Raw genomic sequence first — 24220 nt, 5'->3', positions numbered from 1 at the left:
TGATTGCTACAATCATATTATGATTGCTACAATCATAATATGATTGCTACAATCATAATATGATTGCTACAATCATAATATGATTGCTACAATCATAATATGATTGCTACAATCATAATATGATTGCTACAATCATAATATGATTGCTACAATCATAATATGATTGCTACAATCATAATATGATTGCTACAATCATAATATGATTGCTACAATCATAATATGATTGCTACAATCATAATATGATTGCTACAATCATAATATGATTGCTACAATCATAATATGATTGCTACAATCATAATATGATTGCTACAATCATAATATGATTGCTACAATCATAATATGATTGCTACAATCATAATATGATTGCTACAATCATAATACGATTGTTACAATTATACATATTAGGCGTAAGACGGTTACGCCAACCACAATAAGGGTGATTATATAAAATTTAATATTGAAAAACAAATTTTACAAGAGAAGTTGGATGTTTTAATTCAATGTAAGCTTTTATTTTATGAGCTTTCTAAAATTAACTGGGAAAATCTAAATAAATTTGATTATTTCCAGCGGGAAATTTTGAAAGAAATTTTAAAATACGAATTTTTGGATTCAAAAACGTCCAGTATGCAGACAGTTAATAATAATCCAATTTAATAAAAAAAATATTTATAATTGTTTTGTGAATTTTTCCTTGATAGATGGCTGTTCTAAATGGTTTATTCATATGTTTATAGTTTTTATTTCCACGCCATCACCTTTATCGAAAGCAAAAGTCAAAAGGTTATAAATTTTCATCAAAGAAAATCCCCATAAAAAATATGTATTCAAAAAATTTGCATAAATCGAACATTAAACGTAGAATGAACGATCATCGTTCCACAAGATCATTTCTTAAAGACAAAAATTCAAATTAATGAGCACAAAAACCAATATAAGAAAAGAAAACAAATGAAGATGATTATTTTACTCTTTTGGTCTGTCATTAAAATGTATACAGACAGACAGATAAAAAAAAACGGGCATCTGTGAAAAACTACCCTCTTTTTTAACACCACAGCAAGATTCTAAAGGAGAATTCTGCTGATATTCTTAAATTTGCTATGCTTAGTTAATACGATAAAGATAGATTGCTGAGCAAACAGTTAAGATTTAGATTTGGATCGTAAATAATTTGAACAGAAATAAAAATTTGCATTCAATCCTTTTTTTTAAGGTGATGCACGTACATTGCTGGGGATGTTGCATGAAGGGCTTATAGTTAAACAAACATAAATTAAAGTTGACACTTTATTCGTTTTTTCTCTTCGTTTACTTTTTCAGTTTCTTAATTTTTTTTTCGTATGTATGATTTTGTATAGATTATTTTTTTTTTTTTTGCTTAAAGGAAATGAAAAAGAGCAGCCTTAAGATAGTATTGTTGTTACTTGAGCCTTTAACTTTATTTATGGGAATTTTATGCAAATTGTATTAAATGCATTTTTGATTTTCTTTTTAACTTAATGCATCAATTTCATTAATATCATAAAGAAGAAATTAAAAAAAAGAAACAAAAAAACAAGTAATATAAAGTCAAGCAGCAGCATTATTTAGAGTTTCATGTTTAAAAATAATAATTTTAAAAACGAAATAATTAACAAATGGAAAAATTGATATCATAAAATAATACAGTTAAAAATGTCAGTCTCTCGTAAGTCTGTCTGACTACTCTACAACTTGGGTTTGATATGATGTGTGTGATTTTTGTAAAATAATTTTCTTTGCTTCTTTTTTTCTTAAACGATAACAGCCTCAAGGCTAGTTTTTCTTTTGAAAAATTGTTTGTATTTAATAAAAAAAAAAAGAAAACCACGCATAAACCGAATTAATACATAAATTCATACAAACACACACATACGCACTTTTAATACTTCGATAAAAGTGGTAAAGAAAAAAAAATAGTTTAGTTTAAATAGACTAAATAGTGAAAATCATTAAAAATTGAAATAAAAACTTGAGCAAAACAAATTAGATGGAGAAAATGTTGCGGTTTTGGTTTTATTGTAAAGGAAAGTTTAAACGTTTTTAAGCGACAACAAATTATAACATGAAAATAAAAATAAAAATCACACACTCGCACACCAGCAGCACTCATTCGGCAGTTTTAAATTACAACTACAGTTTTGCCAAGCAATTAAAGAAAAATCGTTAAATGAAACAAAAAAAAAAAGGAATTTAATAAAAATTGCCTGAGAAAAAAAAATAAAACAACGAATGAACTTCAGCAAAAGTAGCAAATTGTAACAGATTTCTATATATTTAGAGCCTGTACAAATTTGATTAAGAAAATTTACATATCCTGTTTGGTACTTCATTCACTGTTATCTCTGGAAATGATTGATAATGTTAGCAAGAGATCTCAATTACTCACTGACTATGCGTAGCGACACTACTGCAACTGTTTCTGTCTCTTGAACCTAAACAAATACACTTGAGATGCCTCAGAGAGATTGTAAGATGTAGTTTCTTTCTTTACTTTTTTATACAATAATTTTTACTTCCTCAAATGTTGCGCAAATTGTACAACAATGGCAGTAAAGGAACCCAGTAGTAAATACATAAATCATAAAAATCATTTATCATCTATCAACTCATCATCATCTCATCAGATCATTCAAATAATTGTCCTGATTTGAAATGACATTGACGAGTACAGACATCGTCGTAGATTGATTTCCATAACAAAAACTTTAAACAAGAAAAGGAAGGGTTGTTTTCCATTTTTTTTCTTTCGGAAGTGCTAAAATTTTAAATCAAGCAGAACATGACAAATCACTAACGTTTGTTTACACAACTTTTTTTTTTTTTCTAGCACAATGTCTTTAAGTAAAATTCCGCTGGCTGCTGTCTGTCTGTCTTTCAGAGTTTTCATCCTTGCTTCCAGCTAAATGTTTATTTAAATTTTTATTCCTTTTGATTCTCCCCCCATTCATAAAGAACTAATTTATCATAGAGAAAAGTTTGTTTAACATTTGCATATGTCTGTCTAAGTCTTTATTCATTTCGGTCTCTACTTATCCAATTGACGATGATCGTTTTATTTTATTTTATTTTATTTGATTTGTTTGTTATTTTAATATTGCTATAAATTATTTAGGTTTTTAATGGTCTAGACGAGAATTTTGATTTACATACCTTAACTGTTGTATTTTTGATGGGCTTATCGGGATCGGGTATATATTCCAAGGTGATCCCATAAAATTGACCCTTGTTTATGTAGGTTATTCGATCATCTTCTCGTCTTTGGGATGAACTTATTGGCGACTCTAGATGATATCTGAAACCAACATTTGTGAATCTGAAAATAAAAAATGAAGAAGAAAACAACATTTAATCAAACGTACCATAATCGAGATAGTTTTCGATCAGATTTTTTCAGTTGTTGTTGCAATGTTTTTTTACATTAAACATATTTTGGTTTTCTGAATTTCGGTTTATTAACAGATTCAATTAAAACAACTGATAAGGTAATACATTTCTTAGTCAATAAAAATGCAGTCTTTTTTTTATAGAAAATTCAATTTAATATTGCATTTTCCATTATATTTAATTAAAAATTATTTAAAAAAAAAACGAATTATGGAAAGAACGTTTTTCGTGTCTCTGTAAATTCAGAAGACTATTCTCTATGGAAACAATAAAATTTCCATGGTTGCTTAGGTTTTTAAATTTTAGTTTTTCTTATTAATTTATTGCAATTTGAACAATTCCGACTATAGATAAAGTAAATAGAAGGACTTACATTTTTGGTATTTGTATTTTATCAGCATCATTTTGTCGACCAAAGTCGTGCCACGGCCGGGAACGTGTGGCACTACCATTAGCACTGGTGCCACCTAAGGAGGTTGTGGGACTATTCTGACCACCATGGACGCTGACAGCACCACGTTGTATGCTATTAACCGAAACAGGAATACCGCCGTTGTTATCCAGCAATGAGCCAGGCTGACAGAGTTCCGTATAATCGAAGGACTAAAATGAGAGAAACACAAAATGAGAAATTAGTTATTTAGTAAAATAAATCAAAGGAAACGGACATAAAAAAACATATTGCTGAGACATAATAAAATATTAGGACGCTACACGCACTCACTATTAATAGTTTTTGCAAAATATTACCAGTTTTGTTAATAAAAAATCCTAATAATTAAAATAAAATAAGCAGTAGTATGTAAATTTGTTTATAAAATACACTTAAGCTGAAACAAGAAAACAATCAACTATAAAATCCCAGCATCCCAACACAAACTGCCGATCAAGACTGTAGGAGATAGAGATTAACTAACGATTGCTAGTCTTTCTCTCTTTTTCTCGGAGTAGTTTTTGTCTTTCAGCAGGAGTTGGTTGGGGCGGCCGGTCGATCGGTCGGTCGGTGAACGAATGAAAAATGATTTTGGGAATTTAATTTGTTATTTTCAGTTAACTTACCTGTTGTATATTGTTTTGATCACGGGGCGTTATAGCATCAGCTCCTATGCCGGAGTCCGGACTAGGTAAGTCGACTGTTAGGCCAGCAGCGGTTACTGTCTTTGCATAGATGGGGGTGCCGTTGTTGTTTTTCGCTACATTCGTCGATGGGTGGGGAGGTGGTATGCCACTGTTGGTGGTTGTGGTAGTGAAACGTCCTTCATATGTTGTGCCCGGATGGGGGCCTTCACTGTCGCCGTATATGGTGCGGGTGGGTGCATAACCTTGGCCATCTGTTGTAAAATATTCACGATAGTAGGGTTCCGAAATGAATGTGGTGGTTGGAGCTGTTGTCAAGCGACTAGTTGTGTACATGCCATAACCATCGGCTCCAATATATGGGCCTGGACTGGGTGTTTGAGTGTTCACATTGCTGCCAGGTCCAGCTGCTGAGTTTTGATGAGGACCCTAATTGCAAATACAAAAATAAATGATAAACGATAAACGATAAACATTGTGGTCGTCTTAATAAAAATATGTATTTGTTGCTGCCATTGAGGGTGTTAAGCGGCTTAAAAAAGTTCTTGTCATTAAAGAAAAAAAGTCACACTGATGTCTGATTGTATGTATGTATGTAGCTCTGTGCGTACGTTCAAGTTTGTTGTATTGTTGTTTTGTGTTCTTAAGTCTGCGGAGGAGTGTATTAAATGTGTTCATTCAATTTTGCTGGCCTGACCGACTGGATAGCTGACTGGTTGGCTGCTGGCTGGCTTGTTGGCGTGTGTGAGGAACGTGTTCTTTTCATTTTTTTGGTATCTTCTTATATTTTTCTTCTGTTTTTTTTAGCTTTTGAGGAGATTCCGGTTTAGTTAATACTGGCGCTAAATCATTGTTGATTTTTTGTTAGCAGCCTTCTTATGTTGCCGTTAAAAACGGAAGGGAATGAGTTTGTTTAGTTTGTTAGTGTGTAGTTGTAGTGTGTCTGTTAACGGTTCAACCTGTTCCTACTTGCTGCTACACTATAAAATACGACTAAAAAATACAAAATTGCCTACCGCAAAAGGCAATAAATACAGTATGTATGTCGGTATGTAGTTATATTTGACACCACATGTCATGAAAGTGAAAACAATAACAAACAAATTAAATCCAATCGAACTGAACTGGTCGAAAAAGAACTTTTCATGTCACAAGTCATTTGTATCGAAATCGTCTATATTAAGAGGATTTCAATCACCATCAACAGCAATAACTTTGAGCTGATATTTTAATTTGATTGCATGCAGTTCAAGTTTTTGTTGTTGTTGTTTGTTTTAAACTTACCTGCAGATAAATTTGAGTGCCGCCGCCGGCAGCGTACATGGCTTCTGTGTGATTTGTTGGACTTCCAGGACTAAGTGGCGGTTCTTTGATATGTATTTGTGTGGGCGATGGTGATTGTTGTAATACAATAACCTGTTGGAAATGTTTGAGTAATTTATAGAGATTTTACGATAATGCCAAGTTATTTTTGTTTTGTTTTTATATTTTTTTTATTTAAAACAAACAAAATTAAGAATTTTCTTTAGGTATAAAAGTACTGGCTGAATGAAATACAATACATATACCTGATTTAACGAATAAAATAATGAAATGAGTAAGTTTAATTACATGAAACTCCTTTTGCAAGTTCTATTTTGTTCAAATAATTATTGACACTATTGACACTTTTCTTTTCCAGTGAATTGTTTAAGGTTAAAGTTAAATAAATCACTTGTTTAGTTTTTGAGAGAGTTTTTTCATCAAAATAAATAAAAATAATTAACATATGAGTTTTAAACCTTTAAAATACATATTGGTCATCTTTAACATCGTCATTAACATAATCGTCAACATCATCATCATCATCGTTATGATAATCAAATGGTATATAAGATTACTTAACTGCCTGCATTAAACAAAATAGAGTCAAGACAAGACAACAAGATGAAATGAAATTCATCAATCCACTAAAAAAAACCTTCAAATTTCATGTCATCTTTTTTGTTTTCTTTCTCTGTTTTATCAATATTATCATTATTATTATTTAATTTAACATTTTATGATTTTATGAGTTTTGTTTTTACACAAACATTAGTGAAAACAAATAAAACTGAATAAAATAAATTATTTAAAAAACCGCACCTTTAAACTATTTATAGTTTCACTTCTTGGAAATTTGAATATGAAGTTTTGAGAGTTTTATGTAAAAGATGTAAACTAAAAAAAATAAATTAATTAATAACGATTTATTTAAATTATTAATTAAAATTTTATCTTTTAATAGCTTTTAAAAATATAAATTAAAATGGCCGAAATCAAAATCCAACAATGGTAATTAGAGGAGCTGGATGGATGTTATTGCTCCATCTAAACCAAATGATTAATTACCCAAAGTATGAGTTGACATTGTGGTGCCAACATTTTTGAAATGTGTTTACAAACCAAGAATAATATGTAATTAAAATAATAATCATAATAATTCAATATTTATTTTATGTCCAATATAAACGAGCATAATGTATAAACAAAAAAACACAAAATTAGTTAAAGTAGTTTTCAAAGTCTAGCTGATAATAATTGACAACAAGTGGTTTTGATTGATGGCTTAAACAGATTTCAAAAGCTTTAAAATATCTCTTCAGAAATACATATATTGTATGAAAACAACAAAAAATTCACAAAATTTTGCTTAAACTCATACGGTAGCTAATCTTTATTAGTTCTGCTTGTACTTTAAATTAACTCAAAACTTATTTAGGCTTTTGCTCAAAACACACAATTTTAAACATTAAAATATTTATACAATACGATCATTAAATAGTTTTTAACAAATGAATAGCATGTGTTACCAGGGTCTTTTATGTAATTATGTACGAATGTATACATTTGTGACCTTTTAATATTGTAATACCCCCCATACAATGTTTAATAATATAAATCGAAATCGATGGAATTTACCAGGATGCCTGGCTTTTATTTAAATGTGAAAGGTTGGATGCCAATAAAGGTTGTAAATTTTTTAAAAGAAAATATTTGTTTATGCTGAGTTTTGAACTAAAGCACAATATTAAATTTTGGTAAAATATCTTTGAAAATATTATAATGAAATAAATACTGTGGTATTCTTTAATTAATACAAATACAATATATAAAATAAAAAGCTTAGATAAATACACATAGATTGGAAACTCTTCTGACAAAGACCTAACTCAGTTGTCAAAAACCTAAGTGGTGAGAAACAACACTCGTATGTTTGTCTATTTTGAGTAGTTTTTTTCTAGTTTCTCTGTTATAAAAAGTCCAAAATAGAGAAATATGCATAGAGCGGAAACAAGAAAAAAACTCAAACAAAAAAATTACTCAAAATAATCACACATACGAGTGATGTTTTAGTTTTTAAATATTTTCACCACTTAGGTTTTTAACAGCAGAGTTTCCGCTCTATGTATATTTCTCTATGGTTCAAAATATTACCAACAAAATCTCTAAAATTATGAAATAATTATTTTTTATAATTAATCAAATAGTTGCTTTTATGTAAAAAAAATTTTGAATTTAGTAGCCACAACTAATGCTAAAATTGGCGTGTTTGGTAGCGCCCAAAATCAATTCTCGGAATAAAACTTTACTTATGATTTTGTCTAATTATTAAAACAATTTTTAGAAAATATAAATTTGTTTCTTAGATTTCAAAAGACACAATAATTTGTCAGCTAATGGAAATATTTTCAAAAATATTATTTGTTTTTTTTTTTTTTAATGAAATAAATAAAAAGAGTCATATCTGTTTTCAGCTTAATAACACTATATACATACATACATATATTAAGTAATTAAAATGATAATTTTTTAAAATATATATGAAATATGTCTGTATTTGTGTATTGAAATAATACATATTGTATATATGTATGTATAAATGAGTGTTTTAATTTTGAAAATGTCAAATGTTTAAGCCACTACTAACTAAGACGCCATTTTATTTAATTTTTTTTATTTTTATTATACGTACAATAAATAAATATTTTATAAATTTTAAGATTGTTTAAAAACGAAGTATATACATTTGTATTAAATTTTATTTATACAATGATATTATTGCTGTTGTTGTTACTTGAATATAAAATGTGTATGCATATAGTATATTTTATTTTTAATTAAAAAAAAAAATAACGAAAAATTTAAATATTGACAGTGGGCGAATTTATTGTTATTTTTATTATTTAATGTATTTGTTTGTGTGTTGATCATATTGAATTTTATAACTTTTTATAAATATATATATGGTATAAAAAAATACAAAATGAAAACAGTATACATTCATACATACATACATATGTGTGTATTTCTTAATACTTAAATTAAAAAAGATTTAATAAACGAAAAATTTCCTTACTTAGTAAATTTAACACATTAACACTCAATAGAATTTTTTTTGTATTATAAAAGTAACAACAACAGCCATTTATATAATATATATTTCTTTTAATATCAATATGTCCTTGAATTTTTAAATCATGCGTTTTAATTTTAATTAATATGTTTATTTGGAATTTACGTTAAAATGTCATCAAGAAAAATATTCCATTTCTTTTACTGTAAATGAGTCACTATCTTTTATGATTAGTATTGTGTTTTTTTATGGTATTTATTGCTTTAATTTTCAATATTGTTTTATTTTGTATTTTTTTTGCTGTCATTAACTTGTCATTTCATTTTCAGCTTTAGTTTTTTTTTCTTTTATTTGGTGAGTCTTTGTCTACTTCCAAACAGGAAGTAAATCCTACAGTGTGACGTAGTAGTAAAACAAATAACTAAACCACGCATTTTTTTAATTTTGTTCATATTTTACACATAATTCACAGGTAGACTTAATTTATTAGTGTCTGGCTGGCTAAATAACATGACATTAGGATATTTGTATGGGGCCATAATATTGTTTTTTGCAAAAGTGTTTTATGTAGACATGTCAAGAGTTAGTTTGTGCTAAAATTACGATTTTCAAATCAAAACCTAAAGATTTTGAAAATTTTCTTATCTGGCCCTGAAAAAAATTTGGGTTTTAAAGCATTCTTTTATAATTTTAACCTAAACAAAAATCATGATAGTTTTATATTATAATATCTTTGCTACCCCCACGAAAACTATTAATTTCATTAATTTTAAACCTATTTATTTTCTAGGCGTAACAATCTTTCATAAAATTTAAATATTTTTTTTTAATGTTTTGATTTAAAAAAACAAACACAAACTGCTAAGCTTTGTGCTTGTCTGCAGATATATTCAGAGTTTCTGGCGGGAATCGAAACCTGAATCCTCAGATTGATAGCTCAGCAAACTATTGTCTAGTCTAACGGGAACCCAATAACTCATCCTTAGTCACGGCATGATCAAAAAAAATAAAAAAATAATGAATACTGAAAACTGAGTGATACTAAACTTTTGTTTAGTATTTAGTATTTTATAGGATCTAAAGTACAAAAATTTCCTCTATATTTGGAGTAATAGCCAAAATTTGATTTTAGGCGACAAAGTCGCTATCACATTTCTTAATCGATATTAAATTAGTATCCTTTTATTCATAAATCGATTAAATAAAAAAATCTTTTATTATTTTTGGTTTTTATAGTTTTGGCGTGACATTCGTGACTCCACAAAATAAAAATTAGATGTTTGAAAAATTGATTTCCAAAATTTATGAAAATGATAAAACGGAAAAATGGTTGTAGTCGCTTTTCATAAATTAAATTAAATAATAGAAGAACTAAATAATTTTCAAAGAGTTCACAACTAATTAGATAGTAATATAACAAAATTGAGAAATTTTCGAAAAGGAGTTAGAACTTTTAGCACTTGACACATCCATATATAGTTTTGTTTTGTTCGCATACTTTTTTAGGTTAAGTTGCAAAATATGACAAAAATAAAAAAATATTCTAAAAAATTCGAAAAGTAAACGATCGATTCAAATTATAAAAAAACGGTATTTACGATTATGGCGGTAACTGTAGCTGACCGATAGCTGTAGTTGAGCTGAAAGGGTATTTTAGCGGTAACGGTAGCCAAGCTTTAAAAATCTTTTCAGTGAAATATTGCAACATTATAAAGTTTCCATAGGCTTCTGAAAACAAATTTTGAGTATATGAATATGTACTAAGTCCGCTTTATACAAAATAAATATCTAATACAATTTGACTTAATTCGAATCTGAAGAATAACATCAAAGATAATATTAAACTAAATACCAACAAAATGTTGCTGGTTTTTTAAATAGAATTTTATGTTTACCAAATGTTATCTAATAAAATGATAAAAAAAGCCTCTATCTAATCACTAATTAGAGGTACATACCAACATTTCCTACTTTAATTTTAAATTTGTCTTAGTAACATACTTAAATAAAACATTTATGCATAATCATCAATGACATACATATGTATATGTAAATGAATTTCCAAATTTAAAGTTTAAATGCCATTAAAAAACCGAAATCATAAAAAAATTGTGACGTTTTTAACACGGCCTATAGGCATGGATATTTAAATATTAATATGAATTAAAACAAATTGTATGCATAACAAATTTGTATAAAAGTTTTACAAAATAACAAAAAAAAAACTTGGATAATTTATTATTTTGTTTTGTTTTCTTTAGTGTGGTTCCTCAACAAAAACAAACAAAACTTACACAAAACAAAAATACTTTAATTTCTATGAAACAGATGAACCGTTGAAGACGATTTGGACGATGATGTTGAAGATGATGCTAACACAATTGCTGTTGTTGTATGTAGTATGTAGTATTATATTGTATCGTATCGTATTGTATTATTTTTATAATGATTATCTTATAAGTTTAGCTTTAAGCCAACACACAGACTCACATAAACTATATTTTTTTTTTGTTTTAAATGTGCGTTTAATTTGCATTTTTCGTATTGTTTAAAATGGTTGGAAACATGTTTGAAACTTTAAACGACATTATGTTATTATCGGTTTTGATTTTATATTTATTTTTTTTCCTACAAAAGACCTTGACTAAAAACTCTGTGAAAGAAAACAATAACAACAAAATTATAAACCTGATGACGCTTAAGAATACATTTATTTGGCTGTACGTATGTATGTACATATGTATGTATGTGTTGTTATTATATAAATAACAAAATCAATAATAATGTTTATAGCAATAATAAATTTTTAATGATTGTGACAAAATCAAAAAAGAAACAAACATACATACACACATCCATAACAATACTTATGTATAGTTTTCGCTTTCAGAATCTTTTTTGATTTGTTTGTTGTATTTTTTGCTCTATTGATTATTAATTTAACAGGAAATGAAACTTTAGAATATTATCATATTATGTAGATAAGGTTTTTTCTTATTCTGTTGTGTTTTTTTTTTGCTCGACAAAAAATAACGCAATTAAGAATTTAAATAAATGAATATTTAAAAAATGGACAAAAAAACTAAATTTTAAAGAAGTCACAAAAAATTCTTTAAACAAAAGTGAAATTGATTTTTTTATTTGTTTGTTAATGAACAGGTTATGTGTGTGTGTGTTTGTGTTTGTGGTTGGGTAGGTATATGATTTTTAAGGAAGAATAAAGTTAATAATTTTTTATCGCAACAATTATTATTATTATTATTATCTTTAATCTCTTTCAGTATTTTATTTTGTTTTTTAAGTTTCTTTAATGTCTGACACTGGAGTGGATGTTATTGTTGTTTTTGTAATATTTAGTAAATCGTGCAAGTGACAAGTGTGTGTGTGTATGATTGCGAGCTTTTGTTGTTGAAGCACAAGTGTCCAAATCAAAAGAGTCAAGATACAAGCACTATGTTGTGAGGGTGCTCACAGGTTGTGTTGTGATAAACAAACAAAGCAACCAGCCAACCAACAAATACCACCTACACACACTTACACATTGCTACATATAAATGTTGTTATTGTTGTTGCAAACAAACCATATGTTGTTGCTGTTGTTGTTATTCTTAATGTTGCAGATGTTGATCAAATAAACACTTTTAAACTTTTGATTTTATATTTTAAACAATTCTTTTTTTTATAATTAGAAACCCAATTAGAGTTTTAATTTAAACCAATTTTCACTATGTTTCAGTAGTAGTAATAGGTATATTTTTCATTCATTCAGCCAGCTTTTCTTTTTATATAATATTTGTTAGGTATATATTTTACTATATTTATACCTTTAAACTTTATTATTATTTCTTTTAAATATATTTATTTTTTAAATATTTTTTTATTATTTATGTAGGGTGAATGCACCAGTAGTCGGCAGTTTAACTTTTTTTCAGTTTTTAAAGTGATACCATTATGAGTGCGAACATGGTATTGGGATGTAAATGGGTTATTGTTGTTTAGTAATTTGTATAGTTTTAGACTCAATTAATTCTTTTCAAGCAGTTTTTATTAAATTTGAGCAATTTACGTTTTTTTGAAAAAACACGATTTGTGCCCGAAGTCGGCACCCTTGATCCTAATGTCGGCAATTTGTGACCCAATTGTCGGCATAGCATTTTTTATTAAGAAAAGAATAAAATCTTAAAAGAATTCAAGTTATTTTTTATTTAAAATATCAGCCATTTAAATAAATACTAATAAAAAACATAAATTAGTGCATTTGAGGTGAAACCACTGTGGGCAAATATCATATCCTACGTTTTTAGACCATCATCCTCAGGATCTGTGTCCAAATCCTCTTCACATGTGCCCCTAACTCGTTTTATCTTCCTTTTTTAATTTGTTTTGGTTTATTTTATTTTTCTATTATGGTCACTGTAATTATGTATATGTTTGCGGTAACCATTTATGTTTATTTTATGTTTAAGTTACCATTCACATCATTGTAGCAATCATATATACATATGATTGTAGTAAATATTTATGTGTTTGTGGCAACCATGTTTATGATGTAATACTTCAACATATTGTGTTGTTCTAGGATTATGGTTATCATATTCTGAGATCAATGATAAATCATTATCATGAAAATGATTGCCATAAATATATATTTATTTACAATCATGTTAATGGTAACGTAAACATATTATGGTTACCGCAATCATATACAATATCCCAGTGACCATAATATTATTAAAAAACTTTGAAAAAATTTTAAATGTACAACTACAACTTGTTGGGATTGGACTTGAACAGTTAAAAGGCTGAAACCAAGTATTTGAATAATTATTTGATAAAGTTGGAGATGAGTAGTGAACAGGTTTCAACGTTTCATTGTGATTTTCTGCAGCTAAAGTTGGCGATACTACCATATTTTCAACTTTTCCTTGTTAATTATGAACGTGCCTGCCTCTATGGTAAGATTACTCACAATTTCAATAGTTTGATAATTTATGTTTAAGTTATTGTTCTCTTCGATAATGTCATCGGAATCAATTCTACGCTCATATTAGGAGCTAGTCGGTTGACTATTTCAAAAGCTAGATCCAAATCCGTTTCTTTTCTCATTTTCAGGCCGATCATCTACTAATAACTCCAACTGATTTAGTAAAGAGCCTGTTTATTAAGGTACCTTACATGATTATTTTAGAGAGAACAGTTTAAAAACCCCTTTATACCATTTCTTTACGGGTAGATCATATACAAATGGTGTGGTTTGCTGCTCTTCACGATTGATTGAACCGTGTTAAGTTAATCCTCACTTTCTTTGGAATTAGATAACACTGTTTGCGGCCCCATTCTCATAGGACCTTCGGAACTGTATAATTTGTCCTATATTTTTGAACGCGGAACTCCATATTGTTTACTGGCACCTAATACAGAAATCGGGCCTTCTCTCGCATAGAAAATATTTTAAGGCTTTTTCAGGATATTGGTGCATGGGTTTTTTTTCTGGAGTGTCCATATTTGGAATTCTAAGATGTTAGAATTAATAATACCTACTGAATCTCTAAATATTACTCTGTTTAACGATCTCCAGTCAAATAAAAAGCTGCTGCCGAGTTCAGGATGCTTGGTCTCCTATACTCGGCAGTTCTTAAAATGCTCAATTAAAACTGTGCCGACTATTGGGTAAACTCATTTCAAACTCATTTTCTTCAAATCTATTGTCAAGAGAGATGAGTAATAAACAAATTTGTAGAATTTGAGCTTAATACAAAAAATTAGCAATTTTCCTGAAGTCGGCATCACTATGCCGACTATTGAAAATCATAGAAATTTTTGTTCCTAATGACGGCATCAATTAAAATAACCAAAAAAAATATTTTTTGTGAAAACTTTCACATTGTAGGTAATATTTAAACAAAGTTTTATATGTTAACACCACTCTGGTAAAAATATTACTTAAATTGATATGGTTACTAACTTGTTTTAGTTGGCGTTGCCACTAAAAAATTTCTTAAAAAACAGGCACTTCCGCACCAGTTGAAAGATGGTCACTTAATGAGGACAAAAATAGATGAAAATACTCATCTCACCCAAATTTAAACATTACATAAAGATAAATGAGTGTATGTTTAATTAAAGTTAAATCTTACTTTTGTATAAAATTATCGTTATTCTTATTTATTAAGCTTTTAAGTCAAAAATGCCGACTACTGGGTCATGCCGACTATAGGAGCGTTTACCCTATTATTTTTAAATATTTTTTTTTATAGAAATAAAATCTTTGGTGTTTTATTTGTATCGTTTGAATTTTGAAATCCTTTTATTTTTTTGTTTATTACGTAAATATTTATTTTGTTTTATAAAGATCGTTCCCGCTAAAAAATTATTATTGGATTTTGTTTTATTTTGAATAAAATAAACTGAACATGCGTTTCACAGAACGACCTTGCCAAGACCACGTTAAAAAGATGACTAAAGGTATGTAAGACTAGTTGTTGGTTAGTCTCATATGAAAACGACTCTGCTAGTTGAAATACAAAAACAAATCAAGCAATTGATCAAACCAACCACCACCATCGTAGTGTGTTGAGGTGTGAATATCAACAATGTTCAAAAATGAACGAACAACACACTCTTTTCTACTTACTTCTTTTTTTAAAAAATATTTTGTTGAGACGCACAAGCCCAACAAATTTAAGGGAAGAAAATTTTGAGTAAATTTATAAATATCGTTGTTAAAACAATTTTAATAAAAATGTTCTTATTTGAAAAAAGAAAAATGTTGTCATGGCGTGTTCTATTATCGCACACACAATCAAATGTATCACAGCATGTTTTTAGTATTTATCACTGTTGATCTATTTATTACTGTAGTGGCGATCTTATCACTGGAACAAACAGTATGAAAAGAACATGTTAATTGTTTGTTTTGGTTCGTTTCAAACCATAATATAAGTGTCATACAATAGCAGTGTGTGTTGCATCAAACCTCTTCATACCAGTCGTTTTATACCCCATTTATAAAAATGGTTTCGTTTCGGGTGGTTGGAAAGAGATGGTGGTTGTTGCTTTGCCAGCACATGCTAAAGAGAGATGAAATGACCGAGTGAGTATAACAGTTTATAGAGGTTTGTTTGCTTGCTTGCTTTGTTAGCGCACAGAGACAGTATGACAGTTTCGGTAACGATTTTATTTAGCCAATAGCTAAACGTTTTGCTAGTGATTCAAAACCAATGCATACAACAATAACAAACAGCAACTAGACGTTGAGAGCAAATGAAAACCAACAACAACAAAACGGAAAACTCATATATGTATGTATGGATGTATGTATGTAGCTATTTATGTATGAATGAATGAATGAACAATTAAGCTAAGCCAATTGCAAAGCTACATACACTCACTACACTACAACACTACAGTACACTAAACTATACAAACTCACTACTTTAAATGCACGCTGCACGTACGTACGGATGGATATACAACTAACTATAGGAATAAAATAAATCTACATATGTAAATGGAAATTCTTAAGGAAAATACCTACATATACCTATTTAAAATAAAGTTGTTTTTATCATTTTATTTTTTGCCGCTCAAAATGCAAATACCCATACATATGTACATTTAGAACTTAATAACAGGCAAAAGGATGAAGACAGACTGGGATTTTTTAACATTTTCCATTTCAGCTTGCAACAAAACTGGTTAATGCGTGTGGCGTCCTTTTAGTTTTTTTATTTTTAATTGTTAATTAAGTAAAATTTAAATAAATATTAATAAAAAATCCTATTCAACACCTGTTGTTGACAGAAAATCCTTTTTGTTTTTTGTTCAACATCCTTTTTAAAGTTCCTTTTTTTTTGTATTTTGTTTATTTCGTAATAAAGAGTGACTTGAGAGGTTTCTTTGTCACCGGTAAAAAAGGACGTTACATACACTCACCTTTTGTCCGCTACTGGCTGTAGAGCCATTACTAGCGGTACCATTTTTAGGATCTTTACGCAAATCTTCCGGTTCCCGTTTAATGTTTATCGTGGTAGTGGCGGCCTGTTGGCGATGTTGATCAGCTGTTATGACCACTGTACCTGTACCACCACCAGCTGCACTAACTATGGTTGATTGTTGATGTTGTTGCTGCTGTTGCTGCTGCTGTTGTTGTTGTTGTGCCAGAGTTGTTGTGGTGGTGACATTTGCGGCAGCAGCCGCCACAGCAGCCGTGGTTGCTGATGGGTGTGAGCCAAGCAATAAGCCTTGTATCTCGTTTTGCGATAGGCTCGACACATCAAGAGGTGTGGTTTGACCGTTTAGCTTTGCACTGGGAGCACTAAACACAACAATAATTGCGAAATACACCAACAAAAAATAATGAAAATAAAACAAAAAAAGAGAGAAAAACGTTTAATTAAGTAATTAAAATTCTTTATGCAACAAATATGCGAGACGCGAAACAACAAAATCATCAAAAAACAAAAATTGCACAAATTTATTTAGGTATTTTTCTTTTTTTACACATTTGCTTCATTTTCCGTTTATCCGTTTATTTACCAGTACCTAGGTATGTATAATAGGTACACTGCCACCTGAAATTTTGAGATATTGTTATGTATGTATGTATGTATGTATTAGTATTGTATTATTATTATTATTAAAACATTGAAAATTTTATATTTCAGCACCACATATAAATCTCCTAGAGATTTCTGGTTTGTAATAATAAATTATGCAAGAGTTTTATAAAATTGTTTGTACTTAAAAATCACCAGAATTTTTGAGCAACTCTACACTAAGGTTTGAATAAACAGTTGACGAAATTTCATAATTTCTTATTACCCTTCATCAAATTATACTTTAAAATAAAAATTTTAAATATTTTTAGGTAAACAAAATTTTAATTTTTTTTAATTTTAATTTCAACATTTTAAAAAAAAATTAGCGAAAAAAGTTTTTTTTTTCAAAATTTAATTTTTATTTATTTTTTTTTATTTATTAATGAAAAAAATGTATGATTAAAACCAACCATAGCGGGTCTATAAGGAAAATATTGATGTAAGAATCATGTATGTATGTAAGTTATTTGGGGACTACGGAAAGTTGATTTCAACATACAGACGGACAAACGGTCAGACGGACATGGCTATATCGACAAATTTACAAACGGAATGACAAACTTATGCCACTTGCCACTCATGAAAATCCATATCATTCAATTTGATAATAATTTTCTTTTTTTTAGATGATTTATGCATTTGTACATATCTTCTAAATACTAAATTTTTATATTACATATGTATTTAATTGTATGATAAATATGTAATTAATTATCAATATTTGTCTCACATTTTGGTCAATAACTTGTTTTTCAACTAAAACGATTTTACTGATTTTGAATATCAAATTGCTTAGGACAACGATAAACATTTTTATGTGAATTTCATAAATTTCGGTTATGTACCTATTTTAGACGTGAGCATGTCTTACACATACAGATGGACTTGCATAACCCAGCTGTTAAACAAGTAGTCAATGTATCTGGCTAACTCCAATTGATATATTTTGGGTAATTTGACTGGTATGTGTTCTTTGTAGTGCAGAGAGATGTCAATTGGTTACTTTATACATCCCATGTAATCTGGCGTGAAATCAATTGTCACTTTAGTGTCTCTAAGTAATCTATAGTGTAGACACTTTAAACGTTTATTGTGTGCTGCAGTTTACAAAATATGTAATATATTGGAGAGTTGGTGGAGTTTGAGTTTAAAGACTCAAGGTCATTTTTGTAACGTTCAATTACACATTCATACATACCAATGTATGCATGTATGTATGTGGGTATTTTCAATCAATACGATTTTTTATTGCCTTACATTTCTTGAATTTTTCATAATATCATTTGTTTCTAATTGTAAATAATTATTTAACACTTTTTGCTATAAACACATACATTATATAGCTATTTTCATTTAATGCCAGTAAATAAAATGAGTTGTTTTTTTCCTTTTCTCAATGATGGCCTTAAACATCCTCCAACCAGCAATAGAGACATTCCAACGGTCAATTAAGTTGAATGTTTTCTGGTATAAAAACAAATTTGGTCGAATGAAAAAGGAAATTGAGAAATATTTTTTAATGTTTAATTTTATCATTTTATTATAATTGTACATTGACACTTTACAATTAGTTTAAGCATTCGCTAAAATTGGTAATAAAATCCTTTTTGTTTTACTATACCTATGTATTGTTGTATGCAGTCAGGTTGTTTGTTGTTTTAAGTTTATTCCAATTATGGTGATAATGATCATAATTGTTTGTTGTATATTTTTATGGTCTATTGCTTAATAAGAAGGCACCAAGCAATGCAGCCAAGTATCGTGGCAGCAGGCAGCGCACTCCATGCCGATCGATACCAATACCGCTGCTGATGATGCTGCTGCCACTGCCAGTTAGTTACCCATGTAGATGCCAATGCCAATAATGCTGATAATCATAATAATGAGGATAATGTTCGTAATAATGATGACAAGTGGTTGTTGGTGGCAACTACTTACCACCATCACCACTAAAACAACTACAGAAATCTCAACAACAAAAAAAAGCTTCATATAACAACTTAATTGAACTTGAAATACAGTAAAACAGTAAAACAAACAAATCAACAAAACCAAAACATTAAACGAACTTGTTTTTTTTTTGTTTGTTTGTTTTGTTTTCCTTTAAGTCTTTTACTTTTTATTTTTGTTTTGTTTTTTTTTTTTTTGCTCCAACTTCAAAACAAATGTTGTATATGTACAACAAATATTGCACATAGAAACGAAATGAAACAACAACAACAAAAATATGAAGTGTGAATGTGGTTGGTTGCAGTTTATAAAACAAAAATAAACAATTCTAAACACGCTCCTATAATTTTTGTTGTTGTTTTGTTGCAGTTTTTTGCACTCAATATACAAGAAAAAAACAATCATTTGTTTCAGTTTTTTATTTTTATCAAAAAATAAAAAAAGGAAAAACTAACCAGGCAACAAGTTGTATGCAGTAAGTATTAGTTGTAATAGTGGTCTTACATTTTATTTTTAGAGTTGGCTTTATCGTTGTTGTTGTTGTTGGGAAAAAAGGCTCTCCTCTGTGGCGCATAAAAATCAATCAAAACCAAAAAAAACAACGAAACAACAAACCAGGCATAATAGTCATGATAGTCAAACAAACAACCAACGAACCACAAAATCATGTTTTCGCAAAAAAAAAAACAATAAAAATCAACAAAAAATGCAGGCAGCACGCGTCCACAATTTAATGCCACAAATCTTGAATATTCAACTCACAAAATAACAACAAAAACAACAATAGAGACGTTCTGCAAACTAAACAAAAAAAAAAACAACATGTGAAAAATAATAAAACAAAACTTACTCGTTCGCTGCTTGTAATCCAGAGAATCTGGTCTAAAATTTCGTACCTTTTTTTAATTCACCTGTCGAGATTAAGATTCAACTGAGGGTGTGGAAATTAAACAAATCAGCAACAATATTAATAATAACGAGTGCTATAGTCGGCTGTAACGAATCTTAAATACCCTTCAATTTATTATTCGCAACAGAAATTTTAAATTCCAGTTTCGGTTTAAAAAAAAAGTTATATATTTTTTATGAAATGTCTGTTTTTTTGTAAAGAAAATTGAAAATTGGTTTTTTGTTAAAAAAAATTTTATTTTTAAATCGATTTTATATGAAGAAAATATAAATAAAAAAAAACATTTTTAGAACATCCTTTGTTTGTGTCAGTATATTTTTATGAACAAATTTTTAAACACAACATCAAAATATTTGAGAAGTTGAGTTTTTCATAGTGCAATAGATTGACGACCGATTTATCAGATTTTGAAGATTAACATTTTCGAAATACATATGTATATAGTGTGTAACTCAGGTATATGTAGATTCGTAAGTTATCTGTGGCTGGATAAAATGGAAGATCGTTAAATTGACTACCCTACATTTACAAACCCAAATGAATATTGTAGATATTACAAACGGAATGACAAACTTATGTAACTGATGTGTTTACATATGTATGTATATAAAACCCTTATCGACCATACAGGTGTTTATGGATAATTGTTGATTATTTCAAAGTATACAGTGAAATCTAACAATAATAGACTGTCATAAAGAAGCCACAGCTTGAATAATGAATTAAGTAAATATGATGTTGCTGTCCACTTTTGGACGATGTTACTGTATTTAAATTTATTAAGTTTGTAATGTATGAATAAATTGAAACTAATTGCTAACAAATATTTAGCAATTTATTTTATTGATTAATAATTAATTTGCCATCAATGGCATCAAAACTGGAAAGGGATTTTTAAATATGTATAGGTATATATCGTCGCTGTGGATACAAAAACAGTGTAATTTTATTTCCACTATCTGAAAGCTTTATATATCGAACATTTACTCACCAAAGCGTTTTAAAATATCTCTATTGCTTATAATATTATTCAAATCTGCATTGGACACCGAGTACTATATGCATTTCAAGTCGAACTACTCAATTTTATGTAGTATATCAAACAAAAAACTAAAATTTTGTGAAAATGAGCGAATTCATTTAATTGTGAATAAATTCAAAAATAATCAATACATTTTTATGATCAATATCTCATTTTGTTCCTATTACATGTGGCTTTGCGATAAAGTAATAAAATCTGAACAATTTTTAGATTTTTCATGAATTTTTTTAAAAAAAAAATTTGCTATTTTCCCGTAAAAATTATATTTTTTGCTTCAATTTGTTATTATAACTCCGAAACTACTGAGCCGATTGAAACGCAATATATATGCGAAAATGTATACATAGCATGGGGAAAATGTTTTCAAAATTAAATCAATCGAAAGATGAACATTAACTGCTCAAACAAAAATCTAAAATTTTGTGAAAATGAGCGAATTCACTTAATTGTGAATAAATTCGAAAAGAATCAATCCTTATATTTATGATCATATCTTATTTTGTTCTTATTACATGTGGCTTGACAATAAAGTAATACAATCTGAAATTTTTTTGGAGTTTTCATGAGTTTTTTAAAACAAAAAAATTAGCTATTTTCACGTAAAAAATTTGTTATTATAACTTCGAAACTACTGAGCCGATTAAAACGCAATATAAACAAGTAGAGTGCTATATTCGGCTGTGCCGAATCTTATATACCATTCACCAAATTATACTTCAAAATTTTTTTAGGTAAACAAAATAATTTTTTTTCCAGTTGTTTTTTTAATTTTTTGGAAATTTTTTTTTTTTCGATTGTTATTTTAAATTTTATTTTTTTAAATTTAAAATCTTTTTTTTTTAAATTTAAAAATTTTTTTTTTTGTTTTTTCAATTTTTTTTTTGAAAAAAAAAAATTCGGCTTAAAATTTTTTTTTCCGATTTTGACCCTTTGTAGGTCCAACTTACTATAGTCTTATATACGTCGTTTCAAATGTCTTTGAAATATCTATCATTAGATATCTTAGTAATCCAGATATAGGTAAAAATCGAGGTTGTCTTGGTTTTTTCCTCATATCTCAGCCGATTTTGCTGATTTTAAATAGCAAAATTCTCGAAAGCATGTCTGACAGAATTATTGAAGATTTGGATCCCGAAGATATCTGGGGTCTTCAGAAAATTGATTTCAACAGACAGACGGACAGACGGACATGGCTTAATCGACTCCGCTATCTATAAGGATCCAGAATATATATACTTTATAGGGTCGGAAATGAAAAATGTAGAAATTACAAACGGAATGACAAACTTATGTATATATACCCTTCTCACGAAGGTGAAGGGTATAAAAAGGATTATGTAAATTTCAATTTTTCTAAGTTTATTTTAATAATATCGTGGATAAACGTCTAACAAAATTTATAATTTTACTTAAAAATTGATTTTTAAGAACAATTTTCCAAATTTCCGAAAAACTTTAATTTTGAAAAATCATCGAAAGATTAAGGTACTTATTTCAGAATAAATGTGAAAAAGGCCATTAAATTAAATTTGTAGAAAGATTCATTACGATATTAAATATTATGAATGTACAAGTCATATTCTGAGGGGACTAGGGCCAAATGTTGCCCCATATTTGGAAAAAATTTGTTTGACATTTTATCAGGATTGCCGAAAACTCAACATATTTATGGCTGTTCAAACAGTATTCCGCAGGGACATTTGTATGAGGGCTAGGTGAAATCATGGACCGTTATTGCCCATTTTCAATACCAACCAAACCTTGTCAACAAAGAGTTTTTGTGGCAAATTGCAGCCAGCTAGCTCCTTTTGTTTGAGCCCTATTTTGTTTTCAACAGACAGACGGAAGGACATACAATATCTATTTCGGTTCTTTTGGTCAACAATCCATTAAACATAAAATTTCTAGTCCTTAGAGCATCAAGATCTGTCAAAAATATTCATAATAAATATCAAACGTTTAAGACTTTGATCTTTCCAGCTGTTTAGAGTAACGTTTAGATTGATAATTTCAATTCTACTTAAATAAATTTCTAAATAAAAATTAACCAAAATGGTCTCATAGAAATTCTTATGAACTAAAAAGCTAAACAAATAAAAAAAATAAACATTTAAAACAATTTTAACGCAACTACGTTGTTGATGTTGAAAAAAAAATGATTTGCGCACTTTTCCATAGAAAATGTAACTGTATGAGTTTATTTAAGTGAGCATTACAAATTCTGAACGTACATATGTGTAGTCGTATGTATGAATGAATAAATGTATAGAGGAGCATGGAAAAGGTCATCACAACAAATGAAATAAAACACTTTATACAACTTTATAACTAACTTCTCTTATAAACGACGACATTTCAACAAAATGTGACAACAAAAAAAAAAAAAAATGTACAAAAAAACGAAAATTGCTATTGCGTACATTTACGTTTCTTATTTACACAGTTTTAAATAGAATTTTAGATTAAAAAAATAAAAATAAAAAAAATACTAATAAAGAAGCTTAAATTAAAAGCGTATGTACAAAAATAAAAAATAAAGAAACAGAATTGACACACACACACTCAACCACATACATACAATAATTTTAAACTGCTGACTGCCAACGCGGCTGTGGTCTTTATAATGTGGAGCAATTTGTACGAAAAACAAAAATGCCAAAGAATATAAAAGAAACATTTCCACGAAAATAGTTTGTGTACATGTGATTTGCCGTTTGTGGATGTTGTTGTTACTGTTGCTGTCAAGGAAGCTTGTCGAAAGAAGGTTTATGGATTTTATGGTTTAATGACATTAAACCATGCTTTAGAGAGGTGGCAGTGATACACGTAAACCACAAGTACAAGTAGTTTTTGTAAAG

At 28.5% G+C, this 24220-nt stretch overlaps 1 protein-coding gene across 5 annotated transcripts in view; it reads right to left on the bottom strand.

Moving 5' to 3' along the window:
• The window catches only part of grh (grainy head), a 187544-nt gene that overhangs the window by 26399 nt on the left and 136925 nt on the right, over nucleotides 1-24220 (bottom strand). For 4 of the 5 annotated variants that reach the window (XM_065510826.1, XM_065510827.1, XM_065510828.1 and 1 more), the window contains exons 3-7: nucleotides 16796-17177; nucleotides 5770-5901; nucleotides 4468-4914; nucleotides 3782-4011; nucleotides 3175-3337 (exon numbers count right to left, since the gene is read on the bottom strand). In XM_065510826.1, coding sequence (XP_065366898.1) covers nucleotides 3175-3337; nucleotides 3782-4011; nucleotides 4468-4914; nucleotides 5770-5901; nucleotides 16796-17177 — 1354 coding nt within the window. The remainder of the gene's footprint in view (nucleotides 1-3174; nucleotides 3338-3781; nucleotides 4012-4467; nucleotides 4915-5769; nucleotides 5902-16795; nucleotides 17178-24220) is intronic. The other variant, XM_065510829.1, reaches the window with a different exon arrangement.

The sequence above is a fragment of the Calliphora vicina genome, chromosome 5 (genome assembly GCF_958450345.1).
Source record: "Calliphora vicina chromosome 5, idCalVici1.1, whole genome shotgun sequence".
Lineage (NCBI taxonomy): Eukaryota > Metazoa > Arthropoda > Insecta > Diptera > Calliphoridae > Calliphora > Calliphora vicina.
The sequence above is the reverse complement of the archived record's forward strand: the minus strand, read 5'-3'. Positions and strand labels throughout refer to the sequence as shown.